Consider the following 21,801-nt stretch of genomic DNA (forward strand, 5'->3'; position numbering starts at 1 on the left):
CCCCTGCCACCACTTGCCCATCCCCAGATGTCAGGTTTGCCCCTCCTGAGTTCTCACAACTGCCTATACTTCTCACCACTGTTCAGACTGTTTGTTTCCTCCATTTTCCTCAGTTGACCTGGAAGACGGGAATTAAAACTTGTTCATTGGTGTGTCAGTGGTGTGCCTAGAAGGCTTCCAAATATTTCTGAAAATAAGGAGATATGCTAAATTTAGAAGGAAAACATCATAATCATTGGACAGGTTTATTGAAGCTGAGAAGTTTTCTCACAATCCAAATGGCTTCTGGTACAGGATGTGTGACACCTTTCTGACCACAAGGCCCCATCCACCAAACCAGGACAGATCAACACCTGTTTATCCTGGAATATAATTCAGCATTAAGATACTGCCACATGTGGACTCTGCGGCTGGATACAGATCAAGCTCTCTGGAACGTCTGTTTGCACACTTGGCCTTCACAGAACATTTCCTAGGGGCAGGGAGGAAGGGAAGACGAAAGAAGATGAGTTGGCATGTGGTCTATTACTATTAGTCACAACACTTCTGACACCAGGTACGTGGTGTCTTTTCCAATCCCATGTCTCCAACCCTCTGACGCCAAACTGGATGGTCAAGAGTTTTTCTTTTTTTAAAGTTTCACTTTTACTTGTATCTTTCTTTCTCTTTTTTAAAAAATATTTATTTATTTAGTTGTACCGGGTCTTAGTTGTGGCAGGCAGGCTCCTTAGTTGCAGCATGTGGGCTCCTTAGTTGTGGCATGCATGTGGGATCTAGTTCCCTGACCAGGGATTGAACCCAGGCCCACTGCATTGGGAGTGCGGAGTCTTATCCACTGCTGGAATGGCCAAGAATTTACTTCAGTTCTGACACTGAGGACCACAGCTAGTGCAGACCCCACAGGTCAAGGGCTTAGTCTCATGAGATTGCCCTTATTTCAGACATCAGTCACAAGTCCCAGGCCACCTATACTTCTGACCGAACAACTGTAAATTGGGGATTCCCACAACCCCCTCCCCTCAGGTTCAATACTTTGCCAGAATGGCTCACAGAAACACTCTCTACTTGTACTTACAGATTTATTGTAAAGGATGCAACTCAGGAAGAGCCAAACGGAAGAGATGTATAGGACAAGGTATTGCCGGGGGCGGGGCGGGGGGGGGCGTTTGGCGGGGCGGGGGGGCGTTTGGCGGGGCGGCAGAGCTCCAGGAGGGCTACCCTTCCAGCACTTCTATGTCTTTACCAACCAGGAAGCTCTCTGAACTCCCTTATGTAGGGGTTTTTATGGAGGTTTCATTACACAGGTATGATAGCTTAAATCACTGGTCATTGCTCATTAACTTAATCTCCAGATCCTCTTCCCTCACCCACGCTCAGGGGCTGTGCTGAGAGTTCCAGCTTTCTAATCCGGCCTTGATCTTTCTTGGGACCAGCCCCCATCCTGAAGCTATCTAGGGTCCCCAGCCACCAGTCAGCTCATTAGCACACAGAAGACACTCTCATTAACTCTGAGATTCCAGGGGTTTTAGGAACCAGGTACAAAGACCAAATATTTATTCATGTATGTATGTTTGTATGTATGTATACTCTATTTTTTTGGAATTTTTGAATTTTATCTTATTTATTTTTTTATACATCAGATTCTTATTAGTTATCCATTTTACACATATTAGTGTATACATGTCAATCCCAATCTCCCAATTCATCACCCCCACCCCTGCCACTTTCCCCCCTTGGTGTCCATACGTTTGTTCTCTACATCTGTGCCTCAATTTCTGCCCTGCAAACCAGTTCATCTGTACCATTTTTCTAGGTTCCACATATATGCGTTAATGTATGATATTTGTCTTTCTCTTTCTGCCTTACTTCACTCTGTATGACAGTCTCTAGATCCATCCATGTCTCTACAAATGACCCAATTTTGTTCCTTTTTATGGCTGAGTAATAGTCCACTGTATATATGTACCACATCTTCTTTATCCATTCGTCTGTAAATGGGCATTTAGGTTGCTTCCATGACCTGGCTATTGTAAATAGCGCTGCAATGAACATTGGGGTGCATGTGTCTTTTTGAATTATAGTTTCTCTGGGTGTATGCCAGTAGTGGGATTGCTGGGTCATATGGTAATTCTGCTTTTAGTTTTTTAACTAAAAATACTCCATACTGTTCTCCATAGTGGCTGTATCAATTTACATTCCCACCAACAGTGCAAGAGGGTTCCCTTTTCTCCACACCCTCTCCAGCATTTGTTATTTGTAGATTTTCTGATGATGCCCGTTCTAACTGGTGTGAGGGGATACCTCATTGTAGTTTGGATTTGCATTTCTCTAATAATTAGTGAAGTTGAGCAGCTTTTCATGTGCTTCTTGGCCATCTGTATGTCTTCTTTGGAGAAATGTCTATTTAGGTCTTCTGCCAATTTTCTGATCGGGTTGTTTGTTTGTTTAATACTGAGCTGCATGAGCTGTTTATATATTTTGGAGATTAATCCTTTGTCCGTTGATTCATTTGCAAATATTTTCTCCCATTCTGAGGGTTGTCTTTTTTGTAGTTTCCTTTGCTTTGCAAAAGATTTGAAGTTTCATTAGGTCCCATTCGTTTATTTTTGTTTTTATTTCCATTATTCTAGGAGGTGTATCAAAAAAGATCTTGCTGTGATTTATGTCAAAGAGTGTTCTTCCTATGTCTTCCACTAAGAGTTTTATAGTGTCTGGTCTTACATTTAGGTCTCTAATCTATTCTGAGTTCATTTTTGTGTATGGTGCTAGGGAGTGTTCTAATTTCATTCTTTTACATGTAGCTGTCCAGTTTTCCCAACACCACTTATTGAAGAGACTGTCTTTTCTCCATTGTATATCTTCGCCTCCTTTTTCATAGATTAATTGACCATAGGTGTGTGGGTTTATCTCTGGGCTTTCTATCCTGTTCCATATATCTATATTTCTGTTTTTGTGCCAGTACCATACTGTCTTGATTACTATAGCTTTGTAGTATAGTCTGAAGTCAGGGAGTCTAATTCCTCCAGCTCCATTTTTTCCCCTCAAGACCGCTTTGGCTATTTGGAGTCTTTTGTGTCTCCATACAAATTTTAAGATTTTTTGTTCTAGTTCTGTAAAAAATGCCACTGGTAATTTAATAGAGATTGCATTGAATCTGTAGATTGCTTTGGGTAGCATAGTTATTTGCACAATATTGACTCTTCCATTCCAAGAACATGGTATATCTCTCCATCTGTTTGTGCCATCTTTGAGTTCTTTCATCAGTGTCTTATAGTTTTCTATACAGGTACAGGTCTTTTACCTCCTTAGGTAGGTTTATTCCTAGGTATTTTATTCTTTTTGTTGCAGTGGTGAATGGGATTGTTCAAATATTTATTTTTATTGTATCACAGCTTGTAAGAATCATCCCAAGAGTATCCTTAGAGCAAGGGTCCTTCTATCCTCTGCTTCGGCAGAGTTCTTGGCTATGCCAAAGAAGGATGCATGCAATTTGAACATTACTTCTTACAGCCAACTAATCTGAATCCTCAAACAAATTTGTTTTTCTTTGTAGGTTCATGTTACATTTTTGTGATGGCAAGTTTCTTAACTTTGTTTTTATTGCCAGAAGAGTGTGAGATTTGTCAATCTAAGAATCAAAATATCTTCAATGTCTTTGTAATCAAAGACTCCCCAGACTCTCAAATACCACCCAAATCCAACTTTAAGATGAGTGCTCTCATTTTGTTTTCATGGATCTCACCTAGATTTCACATGTATGTTGAGACTTAAAAAAACAGAGTTGGAAGCACCCATTCTTGTCAGACTTAGATTTGAATCTCTACTCTGCAACCTTGGGGAATTTCTAAATCTCAGTCTCTTCATTTGTAAATGGGAAAAATAGTGTCCCTTTCACAGGACTGTCTTGAAGACTAAGTGAGAAAATGCACTCAAAGGATTTAGCTACGTAATCACACGCAAAATCATCACTCAAAAACTGTAAGCCAGGGCTTCCCTGGTGGTGCAGTGGTTAAGAAACTGCCTGCCAATGCAGGGGACGTGGGTTTGAGCCCTGGTCTGGGAAGATCCCACATGCCGCGGAGCAACTAAGCCTGTTCGCCACAACTACTGAGCCTGCGGCTCTACAGCCCGTGAGCCACAACTGCTGAGCCCACATGCCACAGCTACTGAAGCCCGTGCGCCTAGAACCCGTGCTCCACAACAAGAAAAGCCACCGCAACAAGAAGCCTGTGCACCACAACAAAGAGTAGTTGCTCACTGCAACTAGAGAAAGCCTGTGCTCCGCAACGAAGACCCAATGCAGCCACAAATAAATAATTTTTTAAAAAAAAAAAAATGTAAGCCATTGTAACATACCTGTATGGCAGGAAGAAATTCTCATTTTAAAAGCCATAATTAAGCCTTTATGTACAATTTTATACCCTCTAGATTATATTGAGAAATTATTGATTAGGTTGAGCTATAATTTGTATGGTTTTTAAGTGCTGGTGGCATAAGAAATTGTTATACCCTTTTGGAAGCGAGTAAGGCAACAAAGTAGCAGGAGGCAATGATGTCTCTGACAACACTGATCCTCTCGCAAAAAATTCTGTTTATATGAATTTAAGAAATAGCTGAGGGCTTCCCTGGTGGCGCGGTGGTTGAGAGGTCGCCTACCGACGCAGGGGACGCGGGTTCATGCCCTGGTCCGGGAAGATCCCACATGCCGCGGAGCGGCTGGGCCCGTGCACCATGGCCGCTGAGCCTGCATGTCTGGAGCCTGTGCTCTGCAACAGGAGAGGCCACAACAGTGAGAGGCTCACATACCGCAAAAAAAAAAAAAAAAAAATAGCTGAAAACACCCTGAAATATTCCTGGACATTGAAATTAAAAAAATGTTTTACTAATATGAGAGTTCATGAACCTGATGGAATATTATGCAGCCAGTTTGCTACGTTATTATATGTATTCAATTTATACATGATGAATTCAATAGGGAAATTATTTAGAAACCTGGAATATGTTTTTCTATTGAATGAAAAGGAAGAATATTCTAACAGACTGGATGGTAAGATACCAAACTGAAAACAGTGAGTTGGGATGATAGGATTGCTGGGCATGGTTTCCTGTTTAGCATTTTCTTTAATAATCTCATCAAATATAAGAACACTTAACAAGAAAATACAAACAACCCTATCAAAATAATGGGCAGAAGACCTAAATATACTTTCTCCAAAGAAGACATACAAATGGCCAATAGGCACATGAAAAGATGCTCAATATCGCTAATTATTAGAGAAATGCAAATCAAAATTACAATGAGGTACCAGCTCACACCAGTCAGAATGACCAGCATTAAAAAGTCTAAAAATAACATATGCTGGAGAGGGTGTGGAGAAAAGGGAGCCCTCCTACACTGTTGGTGGGAATGTCAATTGGTGCAGCCACTATGGAGAACAGTATGCAGATTCCTTAAAAAAAGTAAAAATAGAATTGCCATATGACTCAGCAATCCCACTACTGGGCATATACCCAGAGAAAACCATACTTCAAAAAGACACATGCACCCCAATGTTCACTGCAGCACTGTTTACAATAGCCAGGTCATGGAAGCAACCTAAATGCCCATCGACAGATGAATGGATAAAGAAGGTGTGGTACATATATACAATGGAATATTACTCAGCCATGAAAAGGAACGATATTGGGTCATTTGTTGAGATGTGGGTGGGCCTAGAGACTGTGAAGCAAGTGAGAAAGAGAAAAACAAATATATATTAACGCATATATGTGGAATCTAGAAAAATCGTACAGTTGAACTGGTTTGCAAGGCAGAAATAGAGACACAGATGTAGAGAACAAATGTATGGACACCAAGGGGGGAAAGCAGGGGTGGGGGTGGGGTGAAATGAATTGGGAGATTGGGATTGACATGTATACACACTAATATGTATAAAATAGATAATAAGAAGCTGCTGTATAAAAAATAATAATAATAAATTAATAAATACAAAAAAACCCCAAAGAATTACCATATGATCCAGCAATCCCACTCCTGAGCATATACCCAGACAAAACTATAATTCAAAAAGATACATGCACCCCTATGTTCATAGCAGCATTATTCACAATAGCCAAGACATGGAAACAATCTAAATGTCCACTGACAGATGAATGGATAAAGAAGATACGATACACACACACACACACACACACACACACACACACACACACACACACACACACACACACACGATGGAATACTACTCAGCCATAAAAAAGAACAAAATAATGCCATTTGCAGTAACATGGATGCAACTAGAGATTATCATACTACGTGAAGTAAGTCAGACAGAGAAAAACAAATATCATATGACATCACTCATATGTGGAATCTAAAATATGATACAAATGAACCTATTTATGAAGCACAAACAGACTCACAGACATAGAGACCAGACTTTTGGTTGCCAAGGGCGGGGGAGGGAAGGGATGGACTGGGAGTTTGGGGTTAGTAGATGCAAACTATTACATATAGAATGGATGGACCACAAGGTCCTACTGTATGGCACAGGGAACTATACTCAATGTCCTGGGATAAACCATAATAGAAAAGAATATAGGGCTTCCCTGGTGGCGCAGTGGTTGAGAGTCCGCCTGCTGATGCAGGGGACATGGGTTCGTGCCCCGGTCCGGGAAGATCCTACATGCTGCGGAGCGGCTGGGCCCATGAGCCATGGCCGCTGAGCCTGAGCGTCCGGAGCCTGTGCTCCGCAACGGGAGGGACCACAACAGTGAGAGGCCCGAGTAACATAACTGAGTCACTGCTGTACAGCAGAAATTAACACATTGTAAATCAACTATATTTCAATAAAATTAAAAAAAGAACAAAACAGGGCAAGTACCAGGTGGAGTTGGTCCCCTTCAATCCAATGGGTCCAGCCTCTGTTCTTCTTTTGCCCCTTCTGCACACAGGTGAGTCTGTCATTGTCCCAGATGACCAAGCTCTGCATGAGGGATGGGAGAAAATACTGGTTTGCTCTAGCAACATCCTCAGGTATTACTAGGGAAGGTGCCAAGGTAAACTTGCAAAACTAAAAGCCTACGTCATTTAATTTTTACCTTGCATTTTCTGTTATCCAGGCCTTTGTTATCCTCATCAAATTCTTCTCCAACTTTAAATTTCACAAGGTAGTTCCTGAAGCTGCTGTTCGTGTGAATGGTAAAAGAATCCCCATTCTGCTCAATCACTTTCTGTGGTTTCAGCAGCCTGGCTATCTTACGCGTGGCAAAGTCAATATCTTAAAAATAAGTTTTTAGAAAGAAAAGAAGACATTTCAACATTTCCTTGAGATGCAAAGACTAAGAATTTGGCAGCTGTCCTCAAAATCATTGCATTTGATGGCTAGTCTTGCTTTTACAACTTCAGTGTCGTCTCCTGACAAAATTGGATCTACAGGGTCAGCTATCCTGGCAAATCTCCTTCCAGAGGCTGATTAAAAATCTTGAACAGGGCTTCCCTGGTGGCGCAGTGGTTGAGAGTCCGCCTGCCGATGCAGGGGACACGGGTTCGTGCCGGTCCGGGAAGATCCCACATGCCGCGGAGCGGCTGGGCCCGTGAGCCGTGGCCGCTGGGCCTGTGCGTCCGGAGCCTGTGCTCCACAACGGGAGAGGCCACAACAGTGAGAGGCCCGCATACCGCAAAAAAAAAAAAAAAAAAAATCTTGAACAGCTTTCAGGGAAAGTTTATTTGGCTGGCTGTGCGTTAGGTGATGGATTTGAAGCTGGGCATGGCAAAGACAGTTCTGGGAATCCCCTCTGAGGTTGACAAGAGGACAAGGAAGCCAAGGGGACTGGGCTCAGGCCCCAATCCAGCCTCAGTCACAGATGCCTTTTTCTGCTTTATACATTTACACTTCCAGTTAAGACAGCATTTGAACAGTTTCTGAACACAGGGAAAAAAAACAAAACAAAACAAAGCACCTCTAACAAAAAAGAAAAACAAACAGGGAATTCCCTGGCAGTCCAGTGGTTAGGACTCGGCGTTTTTACTGCCAAGAGCCTGGGTTCGATCCCTGGTCGGGGAACTAAGATCCTGCAAGCTGTGTGGTGCAGCCAAACAAAAACTTAATAATTTAAATTTTTTTTAATTTTAAAAATTAAAACAAGAAAAAAATTAAAATGAAAAAAGAGGAAATAAAGCACCTCAAAAAACATTGTAATCATGCAAATACTACTATACATTGAGAAATCTTTAATAAGCTTTAAAAGAGTCACGCACCAAAACATGGAACACTGAGACGATCAGCATTTTGGTATAGACAGCTCCCATTAAGTGGCTATCAACCCATTAGGTACTAGAGGTAAGGGTTGCTATTTTATTTTATTTATTTTATTTATTTATTTTTAACATCTTTATTGGAGTATAATTGTTTTACAATGGTGTGTTAGTTTCTGCTTTATAACAAAGTGAATCAGCTATTCATATACATATATCCCCAAATCTCCTCCCTCTTGTGTCTCCCTCCCACCCTCCCTATCCCACCCCTCTAGGTGGTCACAAAGCACCGAGCTGATCTCCCTGTGCTATGCGGCTGCTTCCCACTAGCGATCTATTTTACATTTGGTAGTGTATGTATGTCCGTGCCACTCTCTCACTTCGTCCCAGCTAGGGGCAGGACAGGAATAAAGACGCAGATGTAGAGAATGGACTTGAGGACACAGGGTTGCTATCTTAAATAGGGAAGCCAAGTGCCATTTCAGCCAGAGCTGAGGGAGATGACGAAGTAAGCTGTAAGCTGTGCAGATTTGGGGGGAAAGAAGTGTAAGACAGAGGTCACAAGGCTCCCAGGAAGGGCGTGCCAGATGGTCTCAGGAACACCCAGGAGCCTGGGGTGGCTGGAGCAGAATGAGGGAGATTGAGGAGGAGGAGGAGACCTAGAGCTAAGATGCGAGGGGACAGTAAGGACCATCGGGCTTCAACCCAGAGCAAGATGGAGTCAGCTGGGAGCCACTGGAATGTTTAGAGCAGGTGACACGATCTGACATGATCAGGCAGTCACCCTGGACAATTCTATGAGTCACAGGGCATGGTTCTCCTATTTAGGGACTGTCCTATTACGTAGAATAAAGTTTTAGGAATCTTCATTGCAGAGATTTGCGTACCTCACTGCAGGTAGCTTGGTCCCAGAGTTGACCCCTGTTTTAATTTGTTTGCCTAACAGATTCGGTTTTTCCTGACACGACTGCCATTTGCAGTTAGCTGTGTTTAGCTGTGCTTCTCGGGGCCAGGTGCCTCATACTTCCATTTCCAGCCTAGAAAACGTGGCCAAGCCCTGAGTAGGGGTCCTTCAGCATCTCATTAGCCCCCACCCATTTCTTTTGTCTTCTTAAAAATTTTTTCTCTTTTTTTGGCCTCGCCACGTGGCTTGCGGGATCCTGGTTCTGTGAACAGGGATTGAACCTGGGCAGTGACAGGGCAGAGTCCTAACCACTGGACTGCCAAGGAATTCCCAGTCCCAGCCATTTCTAAGCTCAATGATAGTATAAATGTTTTAGAATGAAATAATGCCATTTGCAGCAACATGGATGGACCTAGAGATTATCATACTAAGTGAAGTAAGTCAGAAAGAGAAAGACAAATACCATATAATATCACTTATATGTGGAATCTAAAATATAAATATCTACGAAACAGAAACAGACTCACAGACATAGACTCACACCCCTCTTGTGGCTGGCAAGAGGGGTGGAGTGGGGGAGGGAAGGATTGGGAGTTTGGGATTAGCAGATGCAAACTATTATATATAGCATGGATCAACAACAAGGTCCTACTGTATAGCACAGGGAACTATATTCAATAACCTGTGATAAACCATAATGGAAAAGAATATGAAAAAGAATACAAACGTATAACTCAATTACTGTTTTACAGCAGAAATCAACACAACATTGTAAATCAACTATACTTCAATAAAATTTTTTTTAGTTTTTTTAACCTAGAACTCAAGTTTTTAGCATGAAATGCAAATGATCCAGTCTTTACTTGTTTTCAGCAATGTTTAAACATTGAGGCTAAACCCTTAAAATATTTATCTGATTATTAAAATGACCAAGCCAAATTTAAAATAGTTATCACTGACTTTCTTTAAACCCTATTCTGTATGTGGAACAAAAACAAACAAGAGGGCTTCCCTGGTGGCACAGTGGTTAAGAATCCGCCTGCCAATGCAGGGGACATGGGTTCGAGCCCTGGTCCGGGAAGATCCCACAAGCCGCAGAGCAACTAAACCCGTGCGCCACAACTACTGAGCCCGTGCTCTAGAGCCTGTGAGCCACAACTACTGAGACTGCGCTCTAGAGCCCGCGAGCCACAACTACTGAGCCTGCATGCCACAACTACTGAAGCCCACCCGCCTGGAGCTCATGCTCCACAAGAGAAGCCATTGCAATGACAAGCCCGCGCACCTCAACGAAGAGTAGCCCCCACTCACCACAACTAGAGAAAGCCTGCGTGAAGCAACGAAGACCCAACACAGCCAAAAATAAATAAATTAAAACAAACAAGAATCCAAACTTGAGATAATTACTTTACATCAGTTATGCTTTTACCATCAGTGAGATGATTTGTTGCTAGTAAATTTATAATTAGTACTACTGTTACTGAAAGCTCGGCCTCTCTGCGCACCGGCGCCTAATCAAATCCAGGAGACAGAGTTTTGGGTGAAGTAGAAAAGGAGAGCTTTATTGCTTTGCCAGGCAAAGGGGCACACAGCGGGCTTTGGCCTCGAAAAACTGTGTGTCCCAACCCCAGAGGATTTGATGAAGGGTTTTATAACAGTGGTTCAAAGGCGGGGAAGTCTCTGACAAGATTAGGGTGTGAGCAGGGCTTGCACTTCCTTAACCTCATCTCATGTGGTCATCTCCTCATCTTAATGAGCTTCCCTGGTCCCTTTAATCTTGCCTCAGGTGGTTTCTTGGCTGCAACATCTTGATTAGCAACTGTTGGAAATCCGCCCTTTGGAACTCAGGGAAGGTCATGGAGGCTGGAGTCTTGCCTGTAAGAAATGGTAGACAGGGACCTCCCTGGTGGCGCAGTGGAATCCACCTGCCAACACAGGGGACACGGGTTCGAGCCCTGGTCCGGGAAGATCCCACATGCAGCGGAGCAGCTAAGCCCATGCGCCACAACTACTGAGCCTGCGTGCTGCAACTACTGAAGCCCACCTGCCTAGAGCTTATGCTCCACAAGAGAAGCCACTGCAGTGAGCAGCCCGTGTACCTCAACAAAGAGTAGCCCCCGCTCACCGCAACTAGAGAAAGCCTGCGCACAGCAACGAAGACCCAACATAGCCAAAAATAAATAAATAAATTTTAAAAACCGGTGGACAGGGACTTCCCTGGTGGTCCAGTGGTTAAGAACCTGCCTTCCAATGCAGGGTACTCAGGTTTGATTCCTGGTTGGGGAAATAAGATCCCACATGCTGTGGGGCATCTAAGCCCCCACATCACAACTAGAGAGGAGCCCGCACGCTGCTACTAGAGAAGCCTGTGCCACAACAAAAGATCCTGCGTGACGCAACTAAGACCCGACACAGCCAAATAAATAAATATTTTCCAAAAAGAAGAAGAAATGGTGGACAAAAGAAGGCCTCCGTGCGCAGGCCGCACTCGGTTTCACTACCACATTGTAAGATTGTCACTTAACAGATTTGCAGTTGCAAGGTTGGTCTTTTTAAAGATCAAAATTTAAATTAGCTTAAGTTCTGGTCATTTTCTACCAGGTCTACACTTACCATGACCTCAGTGGCCAAATGGCTTTAGTGCTCATAAGGCTTTTGTCCAGGTCAAACCATGCTTTTCCACACCATTAGATTTTTCAGTAGGAAACAAGACATTCCAGCAGGAGGAGGAAACAATCTAAAGGATGCACATCCTATTACAAGGATGTGTGTGAGCATACACATTTTAGGGCAGGATCTCAAAGAGGCCAACACAAACAATTACTTTTCTAAACTTCATCTGTTCACATTAACCCTTCATCCCAAAGCCACTTCTAATCTTGAGGCAATGTGGGTCTTGGAGCCAAGAGATACTGGCTTTAAATCCAGTTTATGTGGTAACCTTGGACAAGCTGGTAACATCCCTGCCTTCTCATGTTCATGAGATTAAAGGGGAGTCCAGACAAGATGGTCAAGCCCTTGCAGGCATTAGCACAGCATTCTTTCCTGCCTAGAGCTTCACACCTTGGGTCTTCCTTTGCTATTGTGGGGTCCACCAAGAACTCCCAAATCCAGAGCTAGCTCCTCCAGTCTTTAGAACCCAAGCAAACTTTCTTCAATGTCCAAAGGACAAATTGCCTTTCTTCTCCCTGCAATTTGGCAGAAGCTAGGAAAGCGCAGTATCAGAGCCATGTTGGGGAGTTGCAGGATCAGCCCTAGTCAGAAAGGAGTAATTTTTCCCCTCAAAAGAGATGCTGGGGGACTTCCCTGGTGGCGCAGTGGTTAAGAATCTGCCTGCCAATGCAGGGGACACGGGTTCGAGCCCTGGTCTGGGAAGATCCCACATGCCGCGGAGCAACTAAGCCTGTGCGCCACAACTACTGAGCCTGCACTCTAGAGTTCGTGAGCCACAACCACTGAAGCCCGCGTGCCTAGAGCCCGTGCTCCGCAACAATAGAAGCCACCGCAATGAGAAGACTGCGCACCACAACGAAGAGTAGCCCCTGCTCGCCGCAACTAGAGAAAGCCCGTGTGCAGCAACGAAGATCAAGTGCAGCCAAAAATAAATAAATAGATACATTTATAAAAGAAAAAACAACCATAAACATTTTTAAAGGGAGAATTATTTGGGGAGGGGGTCAGAGTCTTTGCTCTCTTCCACTGTGTGCAGACTTTCAGGGTGGTGTTCTAGGAATCTTGTGCTCAGTCTGAAGTTACCATCATCCACCTGGGTGGAGACCTTAGTTCCCGCATAAGAACTCAAGCATAAGAACGCTGAGATGCTCATCACTGAATGTTCTTTATCAGATTGTTATGTATATTCCTTGAGGAGGAACAAGGACCCTGCCCCAAGGCTGCACTATTGTTTCTTGACTGCTCCTCCTTTGTTTCTGCACTCCCTACTTTCCCTGATAAGCAACTTGAATCTTACCTTTGGAACTCAGGGAAGGTCAAGGAAACTGAATGAAGCCTACTTCCTACAAATAAGAAAGGAGGGACACAGAAAGGATTTGTACCCATGAGGGCCCCACAGGATTCTACTCAGTTTCAGAATCACCTAAGAATCTGGTTGAATGCAGATACTGATTCCATAGATCCAGGATCTGGGATGAGGCACAAGTGTCTGCATTCTAAGGAGTTCTGCTGGTCCTTGAGTAACAAGACCCTACAATCATCTGGATCTGGGCCTCTATTTTGCCCAGGAAAAATGCATTGACCCTGGAGTCTATGTTTTTACACGTGGAAGGCAGAAGAGAGTGTTTGCCACACCAATAGCCATGTGTGCCAAATCATTTTCTTCCTAGGGTTTTGGCAACTGGCAATAGGTTTTAGGCTGATTTCAGCTATTGTATAAAATGCTAATGTAAGCAGATAGGTTAGGGGGTCCCCCAGAGAAAGAGAACCAGGCATGGCTTTCTTGACATAAGAGAAACCATTTTTGGCCTTGCCATTTTTATTTTTTTGGTGTTGCCTTTTATTTTTATTTTAGTTTAGTTTAGTTTTTGGCCATGCCGTGTGGTATGTGGGGTCTTAGTCCCCCAGGGATTGAATCCACACCCCCTGCATTGGAAGCACAGAGTCTTAATCGCTGGACCGCCAGGGAAGTCCCATGGCCTAGCCATTTTGTGATCTAAGCCTGGCCATAATGAGTGCCCTTGAGCAGGTCTTAGTAATGCAGGAACAAAGGAAAAGCCGTCAAGAAAAAATAGTTCAGCAATAAAACAGAGTCCTACTTCCGTAAGCAGCTATTTTGCCCCTTTCCTGCTTGCCTATTTCTGTTCCCCTTAAACCTTAATTATGACAATGACATCACTAGGTAACATTTAACCTAACTCCTGACTTATGCTCTACTAAATGTCCACAATGCCTTGCCTAACCTGTTGATTCTTTCCGTAGATTAAAAGAAGTAGGAATGAAGAATTAAGTAAAGAATGACTAGTTTTCTACCCCCAGCAACTCCCTGAGCAAATTTACAGGCAGACCACACAGGCAAAATAGCATCCAAAGGGAGATCAGAAGTCGGCAGGTTTGCAAGCAATGGAAAAATGACGAAGAATCTGACCTCCTACCTTAATAATTAACTGAGATTTTTTCCCCCTTTTTCCCTTTAAAAACTTTCATGGCTGAGCATAATCTTTGGAGTTGGTTTTGGGACATGAGTCCAACTTCTCCCCAGATTGCCAGCTTTTCTGATTAAAGCGACTTCCCTTTCTACCAACACTTGCCTCTTTAGTATTGGCTTTTGAGCAGGAGAAGCGGAACCTGAGTTTGGTAACAATTCCTCCTCAAGGAATATACAGAACAATCTGATACAGTCTTAGTTCCACAGGAACTAAGGCCCCCACCCAGGTGGAGGATACGATGGTGTTAACCCTCCTGAGTTGAATCAACTAAAGCTTGGACTCTGCCCAATTCTATGCTGAATTCTCCTCTGCTCAAACCCCTTCGTGAATACGCATATACCCTTAGCTTAAAACTTCACCAATTTTGCTATTCAGGGAGACAGTGCTTTGGGAAAGATCCACAGTGTTGTCCTTACTTGCTGCAAGAAATAATACGTCCTTTCTTCTCCTGATCTTTGACTTGGTTGTGTCTTTTGGCTGGACACCCACCAAGAGGCGAACCCAGATTTCAGGTAACACGAAGAGATCCCTTGGTTTGTATTTTAGACACTCTAGAGTATCGAATCTGATCCAACCACCTCTAACAGATGGGGAATCTAAATGAACTCAGAGGTTATATGACTTTGATTCTATTACCAACAATCACCAGCTAGTTATCTGGGTTTCCAGTTTGGTGGTCTGTTATACTAACTAGTCTCTACTCCAGCATCCTTAGCACACTTATATTTCTTTTGGGAAACAGACTGCAAATAACAGTTGATGTGTTGTCTGGATCTAGTATCTTTCTGGAACCTGAACCAAATGTAAAAAAAGGAGTAGTGAGGCAGGATATTGACTCAATACTCTATGGCTTAATCCTTTGTGAAATGCGTTGGATGATAAATGAATATAGCTAATGTAAATAACTAGCCTCTGTTGGCCTCTAGGATCTAATACAGTGGCAGATAATTGATAAGCTTCTACTGAAATCACGAAAAAGAAAGTATCAAACAAGGGGTCATAGCAGAGCGTAAAGAAAAGAAAGACAGTATTGGGGACAGGTGAAGGATTCCATGAATACACATTTGAAAAACACTAATTGCAACACTCAGAAGGCTCCTTTGCGATACGTGACAGGCTTAACAAAAGATGTCTTCGCACACTTGAAATGTTGACCCTGACTCCATTCCCTGTTTTCTTCTCTAAGAAATTTGCTCTAAAAGCCATGGAGGGCCTTCCCTGGTGGTGCAGTGGTAAAGAATCCACCTTCCAATGCTGGGGACGTGGGTCGATCCCTGGTCGGTGAACTAAGATCCCACATGCCACGGGGCAACTAAGCCCACACGCCGTAACTACTGAGTTTGTGCGCCTCAGCGAGAGAGCCCCCCTGCTGCAAACTACAAAGCCCAGGCCCTCTGGAGCCTGTGTGCCACAACTAGAGAGAGAAAACCTGCATGCCACAACTAGAGAGAAGCCTGTGTGCTGCAAAAAAGAGCCCGTACCACAACGAAAGATCCCGCATGCCGCAACTGACCCAATGCAGCCGAATAAATAAATAAATAAACGCCAGCCATGGAAATGGTTAAAGAGAAAGAGCATAGCAAGGCAAAATTCAAAGCCATCCCCTGGTCTTTAGCACGTTATCCTCCGTAAAAAAGCCAGATACTAGCCAGAGAAACCAGGGAAGAAAGCACTTACGGTAACATGTCGCCACTAATTTGGGGGTGAGGAGATAAGTATATTATCAGGATTTACTGCTTTTGGGAAAAGTCATCATTAATTCCTTCTTATGAATGGGAAAGAGAGGAAATGAGATTCAGGTGAAGGTAGAATATGCCACCCTCAAATGTGCCACTTTGTCATACTGACTATTTTGAAATGAAGATGATTGGGAAGCAGATAGAAGAAAAACTCTCTGCCCTTCCCCCAGAAGCAGGACATAATTGTGTAAATGTGTCCCCCCTCTCTCTGTACCAGGTCGGACAGAAGTTAGGGAGACAACACTAGATTCCTCTCAGCCTAGAGATGGCATCAGATTTTACATAATAGGCTTTACGAACTAGCTCTCATTTTCCATTAGTTCCTTCATGTATTTATCTTCCCACAATTTGCCACCCCTAGAAAGTCAAAGCCCTTTTCTTTGTCTTGTCACTCTTTGCTGAGATGCCACATAACCAAGTTCTAACCACTCTGAGATGCTCACCACTGAATGTTCCTGTGTGTATTCACCATGCATGTGCTAACAAACTTCTCTTTGTTCGTGTCTTGTTACTCTTTTTTAAAATAATTAATTAATTAATTTTTGGCTGCATTGGGTCTTCGTTGCAGTGCTCGTGCTTCTCACTGTGGTGGCTTCTCTTGTTGTGGAGCATGGGCTCTAGGTGCGTGGGTTTTAGTAGTTGTGGCACGTGGGCTTCAGTAGTTGTGGCTCACGGGATCTAGAGCTCAGGCTCAGTAGTTGTGGCGCACGGGTTTAGCTGCTCCGTGGCTTGTGGGATCTTCCTGGACTAGGGCTCGCACCCATCTCCCCTGCATTGGCAGGCGGATTCTTAACCACTGGGCCACCAGGGAAGTCCCTACTCTGTCTTTTTTAGTCTAATTAACAGGGCTCCAGCCAATGAACTTAAGATGGGTAGAGGAAAAATACTTGTTTCTTGCCTATGAGGTTTTGTGTCAGTATGAATCAGATTTAGCTTGAGAAGTTCCAGACTTCCCTACTTAGTGTGAGAAAGGGAGGGGAGAATCTTACCATAGGCTGGGAGATCTTAAAAACACACAGGAGCCTTAGAACCGTACGTTTCAAAGTGGTTAAAATGGCCGATTTTATATTTATTTTAGCACAATTAAAAGAAAAAAGAAATAAAATGGATCCCCCTGCTCTCAGTTTACAGATGGGGAAACTGAGGCCCAGGTCAGATAATGAGGAGGCGGAGCCAGAGCAGTCCCCAGGCCCCTAGACTCCCAGCAACTCCCGCCCAACTGTCAATAGCGCCACTGATGGGTGTCATTTAGGCGAAAGTGCTTGGCACAGAGTAGGTGCTCAGAACTATCAAGTCTGAAGAATTAAACTAAGGGCAGGACGAACTAAGAATCGGCACGGAAAGGAGGCGTTCTACAGTCCCGGCAGGAAATAAACTCTTGAGGCCCCGCCGGCCCCCTACGCACCCTGGAGGCCCCCGCGTTCCCTTCCCTCCGCGCCTAGAGCGCCGGAGCCCAAGCCGGGCAGGGGGCGGTGGAAGCGACCCCCCCCAGACGGCCACCCACAGTCCTCCCGGCTGGAATTGGGCCCCGGGGTAGGGGGGGACGGGGTAGTGGCCTCTGAGGGGTCTGGATTTCTTGACCCTCCTCAAGCCCTCGAGGGAAGGAGAAGCCAGAAAACTGAAGATTTCAAACGTAGCCCCCGAACTCCACCGGGCACCAGAGTCACCTGGGGGCGCGGGCGCGGCCGGAGACCGGCTGGGGAAGGTCCTCTGGGGCCCGGGAATCCGCGTCCCGGACCAGCTCCAGGTGATGTTGATGCTGCCGGCCGGGACCTCCCCGGGACGGCCACTGGGCTCGGGGAATCCCAGAGCCGCCGCCCGGAGCCTCGCGTTCAAGCGGCTGCGCAGCGAGGTTCTCTCGGGAGGGGCTTCGGGCCGGGGCGCCCCCTCACCCGGGTGGACCCCCATCGTGTCCCCGAGCCTCCCAGCGAGGTGGGCCCATGCCACCCGCGCCCCCTCCTACTTGGAAGTCCGCGATAGGACAGGAGCCTCGGCCGCGGGGCAGAGACGCACGGGGCACCGGCGGACACACGGAAGGGCAGGCTGAGAGACTCGCGGACGGGGGAGAAGGAAGGACGGGGAACGGGTGGGCGGACGGGGGACAGGAGGAAGGACGGGAGGGACCGGGACATGGGCAGACGGGTGGGGGGGGCAAGGGGATGGGGGAGACCGAAGGATGGGGGACAGGCAGACCGACTGGAGGACTGGCAGACGAACGGGGGTGGGAGTCCGACGGTCAGACGGACGGACAGCGAGACGGAGGATGGACGGGGGTGGGGAAGCGGGGTAACCGGCGGATCCTCAGGCAGACGGGGGGACGGAAGGACGGACGGACAAGGGTGAGGGGAGACAGGGAGACTGACCCACAGGACAGCCCGGCCTCCTCCGCCCTGACCCGGACGCGCGGCCGGAGCCCGAGGCCCCCGCACGGCCACCCCGGCCCTACCTAGGGCCAGCATGTAGCCCTCCAAGTTGTCGCTGCTGAGCAGGTTCCAGGTGCCGCTGAGGTCGGCGGGCATGGCGGGGCTGGGGGCGGCACTAGCGGTGGGCGGTGGGGACTCGGGAGGTAAATGTGTGGCCGGGGAGGCGGGGCCTCCGGGAAGCCCGCCCCACTCTTGGCCTCCTTCGCCACGCGCTGCTGGATTTCTGCTACCTCCCTTTTGGAGATAGCTCAGTTTTCCTTTGGGCTTCCTCCTCTCTGCTTTAACTCCAAACCGTGATCACAGCCACACTGTCTTCTCTGCCTACATGTTACTAACCAAGGGATCTCCTTCAAAGGCATGGCATTGATTACTGTGTCAGCTGCAAATAATATACCAATAAATCCAACTCCAGTGTTCTCAATAAATAGGGGGTTATTTTCCTTACCTCTCAAGCAGCCCTGGGATAAGCAGTTGCGGGTGATGATACGGCAGCTCCATTTTCACGGAAGTGGCACCTCTGTGATTCTCCCGGCTCTGTGATTCCTGCCGGTCACCTCACTGTGATGAGTTGGCTGCTGGGTTTCCAGCCGGAACATCCACATTCCGCGAAAGAAGGGGTAGAGCACCACTTGCCATTATCCCTTCATCAGATTTCTGTTTACCCTCATTGGCTCAAACTGTGTCTTATGCTACTTCTAACTGCAAGGGAGCCTGGGGAATCTAGTATCTAGTCTTTAGCCTTGTCAGTACAGAAAGGCCAAAGAGTAAGGTGCTGGGAATGTGGGCTAACGTATAATAGCCACAAACACCCTGTCTATAGGCTGGCTCCAAGACTTACCTGTCCATTTCTTTTCTTTTATTTCTATTTTTTAAAAAACTGTTATTGGAGTATAGTTGATTTACAATGTTGTGTTAGTTTCAGGTGTACAGCTTATCTGTCCATTTCTGATCTCTCCCGTGAGCTCCAGACTCAAGTATATTAATAGCCAACGTTTATTGAGTGATTACTATGTGTATTATCATTTATCACAAAATCCTACCTCTCTAATAGTTACTTTAGTATCTCCATTTGACAGAGACAAAACCTGAGACACAGAGAGGTTAAGTAACTTGCCCAAGTTCATACAGTTGGTGGAAGACTCTGGATTCGATCTCAGGCAGCCTGACTCCAGAGCTCATGTGTCACCTCTCACTGCTTAAGATGCCTCTCGGGACTTCCCTGGTGGTGCAGCGGTTAAGAATCCGCCTGCCAATGCAGGGGACACGGGTTCGATCCCTGGTCCGGGAAGATCCCACATGCCGTGGAGCAACTAAGCCCGTGCGCCACAACTATTGAGTCTGTGCTCTAGAGCCCGCGAGCCACAACTACTGAAGCCCACACGCCTAGAACCTGTGCTCCGCAACGAGAAGCCACCGCAATGAGAAGCCTGCATACCACAACGAAGAGTAGCCCCCACTCTCTGCAACTAGAGAAAGCCCACACAGCAACAAAGACCCAATGCAGCCAAAAATAAATAAATAAATAATAAATTTATTTTTAAAAAAAAGAATGCCTCTCGATGTCTCCCCTTGGATGACTTAAAGGCATTTGAATGTAACATATACAAGGCAGAAAGCATAAAACAAAATTATTCCTTGGCTTTCCTCATCTCCATAAATTGTACCACTAGTCACTTGGTTGCTTAAGCCCAAAGCCCATTTAGACACTGGATTTCTCCCTTCTCTGCTCACCCATATCCAATCCATCAGCAAATCCTGTTGGTTCTTCCAACCTAACCCAAGCCACCATCCTGTCTTGCCTCTTCCTGGACTTGCTGCTTCAACTCCTGACCCCACCAAACCATTCTCCATCCTGCAGTCTGGCAAGCTTTTGAGAAATGTAATTCAGATCTTATCACTCTCAGGCTTAAAATGTTCAGTGTTCAGTGTTGTCCCATTTTTCGTAAGAGGAAATTGCACTCCCTCCCATGGTTCCTAAAGCCATTTCTGATTTGGTTCCTGGATACTTCTCCAACATCATCACACTCTGTCTCCCTCGACTCAGCAACTCCAATCATACCAGTTTTGTTGTGGTGGTGATTCTGTGCAGAGGTCAAACCCTTTCTTTCTTCACAGTCTTTGTATACAGTGTTCCCTCTTCCTGGGAGGTTTTTCCTCCTGGTTTTTGCATGGTTAGCTCCTCTGGCTTCCAGTTCAAAAGTCACTATTAGGGAAATAGTCATTTTTAACCATGCTCTTCATGGAGAAGAATTTTCCCTAAACACCCTGTGGTTTTTTTTTTCCAACCCTATTTCTTCCTCATGGAGGTGGAATGAGTTACCTGGTTGGGGGAAACCAGGGTGACCAACCATTACGGTTTCCCCAAGACTGAAGGAGTCCCAGGCCATGGAACTTTCATTACTAAAACTGGAAAAGTTCTAGGAAAACTGGAATGAGTTGCTTGCCCTACGGACAACAGCCATTGAAGAATTTTATCCACTAGGTAGAGTTAGTCTATCGAATATTGTAAACACAGATTCTCAGTATTTTCTTCTCCCTTTTGACACGGACTTGAGGGTGTGTCTATTTCACAGACCTGAACTTTCTCTCAGATAGACTGCCTAGACTGGGGGAGTTAGCATATAATTTATTCTTGCCACTCCCAACTCAATGGCTTAAAATAATACAAATCATTAACTGGCTCACAAATCTGCAGTCTGGGGAGGGCTCACAGGGCATGGCTCATCTCAGCTCCATGTGGCATTAGCTGGGGTAACTTGACTCCAGTTGGGAGGGCTAGAGAAGCCACTTCCCAAATGGATCCATCTCATGGCTATCTGTTGGCTGGGAGCCCAGCCAGGCCTGTGGGCTGGGGGCCAGGTTCCTTTCCATGTGGGCCTCTCCATGGGCTGCTTGGGCTCCCTCAAGCAGGGATAGCTGGGCTCTAAGAGGGAGCATCTTGTACCATCTTGACCTAGTCTGAGAAGTCATATAACATCACTTCCACCAGAGTCCAAGGCCCACTCTGATTCAAAGGGAGGGAACACGGACCTCATCCCTCAATGTCACACTGTAAAAGGAGCATGTGAGATGGGAGATTCTCATAATAGCCAGCTTAGAAAACACCATCTGTCACAGTTACCAATCCCTCTTTTGACCCTCACACGAAGCTACAACTCCTAACCTGGACTTTATCAGTCATGAGGGTGCTATTTTGGGAATTCCCGGTGGTCCAGTGGTTAGGACTCGGCACTTTCACTGCCGGGGCCCTGGTTTGATCCCTGGTTGGGGAACTAAGATACCGCAAGCCTCGAGGTGTGGCAAAAAAGGTGCTATT

At 45.6% G+C, this 21,801-nt stretch overlaps 1 protein-coding gene across 2 annotated transcripts; it reads right to left on the reverse strand.

Moving 5' to 3' along the window:
* Positions 1–231: 231 nt before the first annotated feature.
* RBP7 (retinol binding protein 7) lies at positions 232–18,657 on the reverse strand. Of its 2 annotated transcripts, none has more exons than XM_060141503.1 (4): positions 18,509–18,657; positions 7,102–7,280; positions 6,885–6,986; positions 232–472 (listed from the first exon to the last, which is right to left on the reverse strand). In XM_060141503.1, exons 1-4 carry the CDS (start codon positions 18,579–18,581, stop codon positions 422–424), a joined length of 405 nt encoding a protein of 134 aa, XP_059997486.1. In that variant the 5' UTR covers positions 18,582–18,657; the 3' UTR covers positions 232–421. The 2 variants fall into 2 exon arrangements, with proteins under 2 accessions (XP_059997486.1, XP_059997485.1); XM_060141502.1 differs by lacking the exon at positions 18,509–18,657 and adding an exon at positions 17,730–18,484.
* Between the last annotated feature and the right edge of the window lie 3,144 nt (positions 18,658–21,801).

This window comes from Lagenorhynchus albirostris, chromosome 2, assembly GCF_949774975.1.
Source record: "Lagenorhynchus albirostris chromosome 2, mLagAlb1.1, whole genome shotgun sequence".
In the NCBI taxonomy this organism is placed as follows: domain Eukaryota; kingdom Metazoa; phylum Chordata; class Mammalia; order Artiodactyla; family Delphinidae; genus Lagenorhynchus; species Lagenorhynchus albirostris.

Bases quoted from the DNA above. Each gene is read 5' to 3' on its own strand.
- RBP7 (XM_060141502.1), bottom strand. From the start codon at position 17,970: ATGGGGGTCCACCCGGGTGAGGGGGCGCCCCGGCCCGAAGCCCCTCCC. The intron at 7,281-17,729 runs GTGACTCTGGTG...CTTATTTTTAAG, and splicing joins GGCCGCGCCCGCGCCCCCAG to ATATTGACTTTGCCACGCGT. The intron at 473-6,884 runs GTACTTGCCCTG...CCCTGCCCCTAG, and splicing joins AAGGGGACCAACTCCACCTG to GAAATGTTCTGTGAAGGCCA.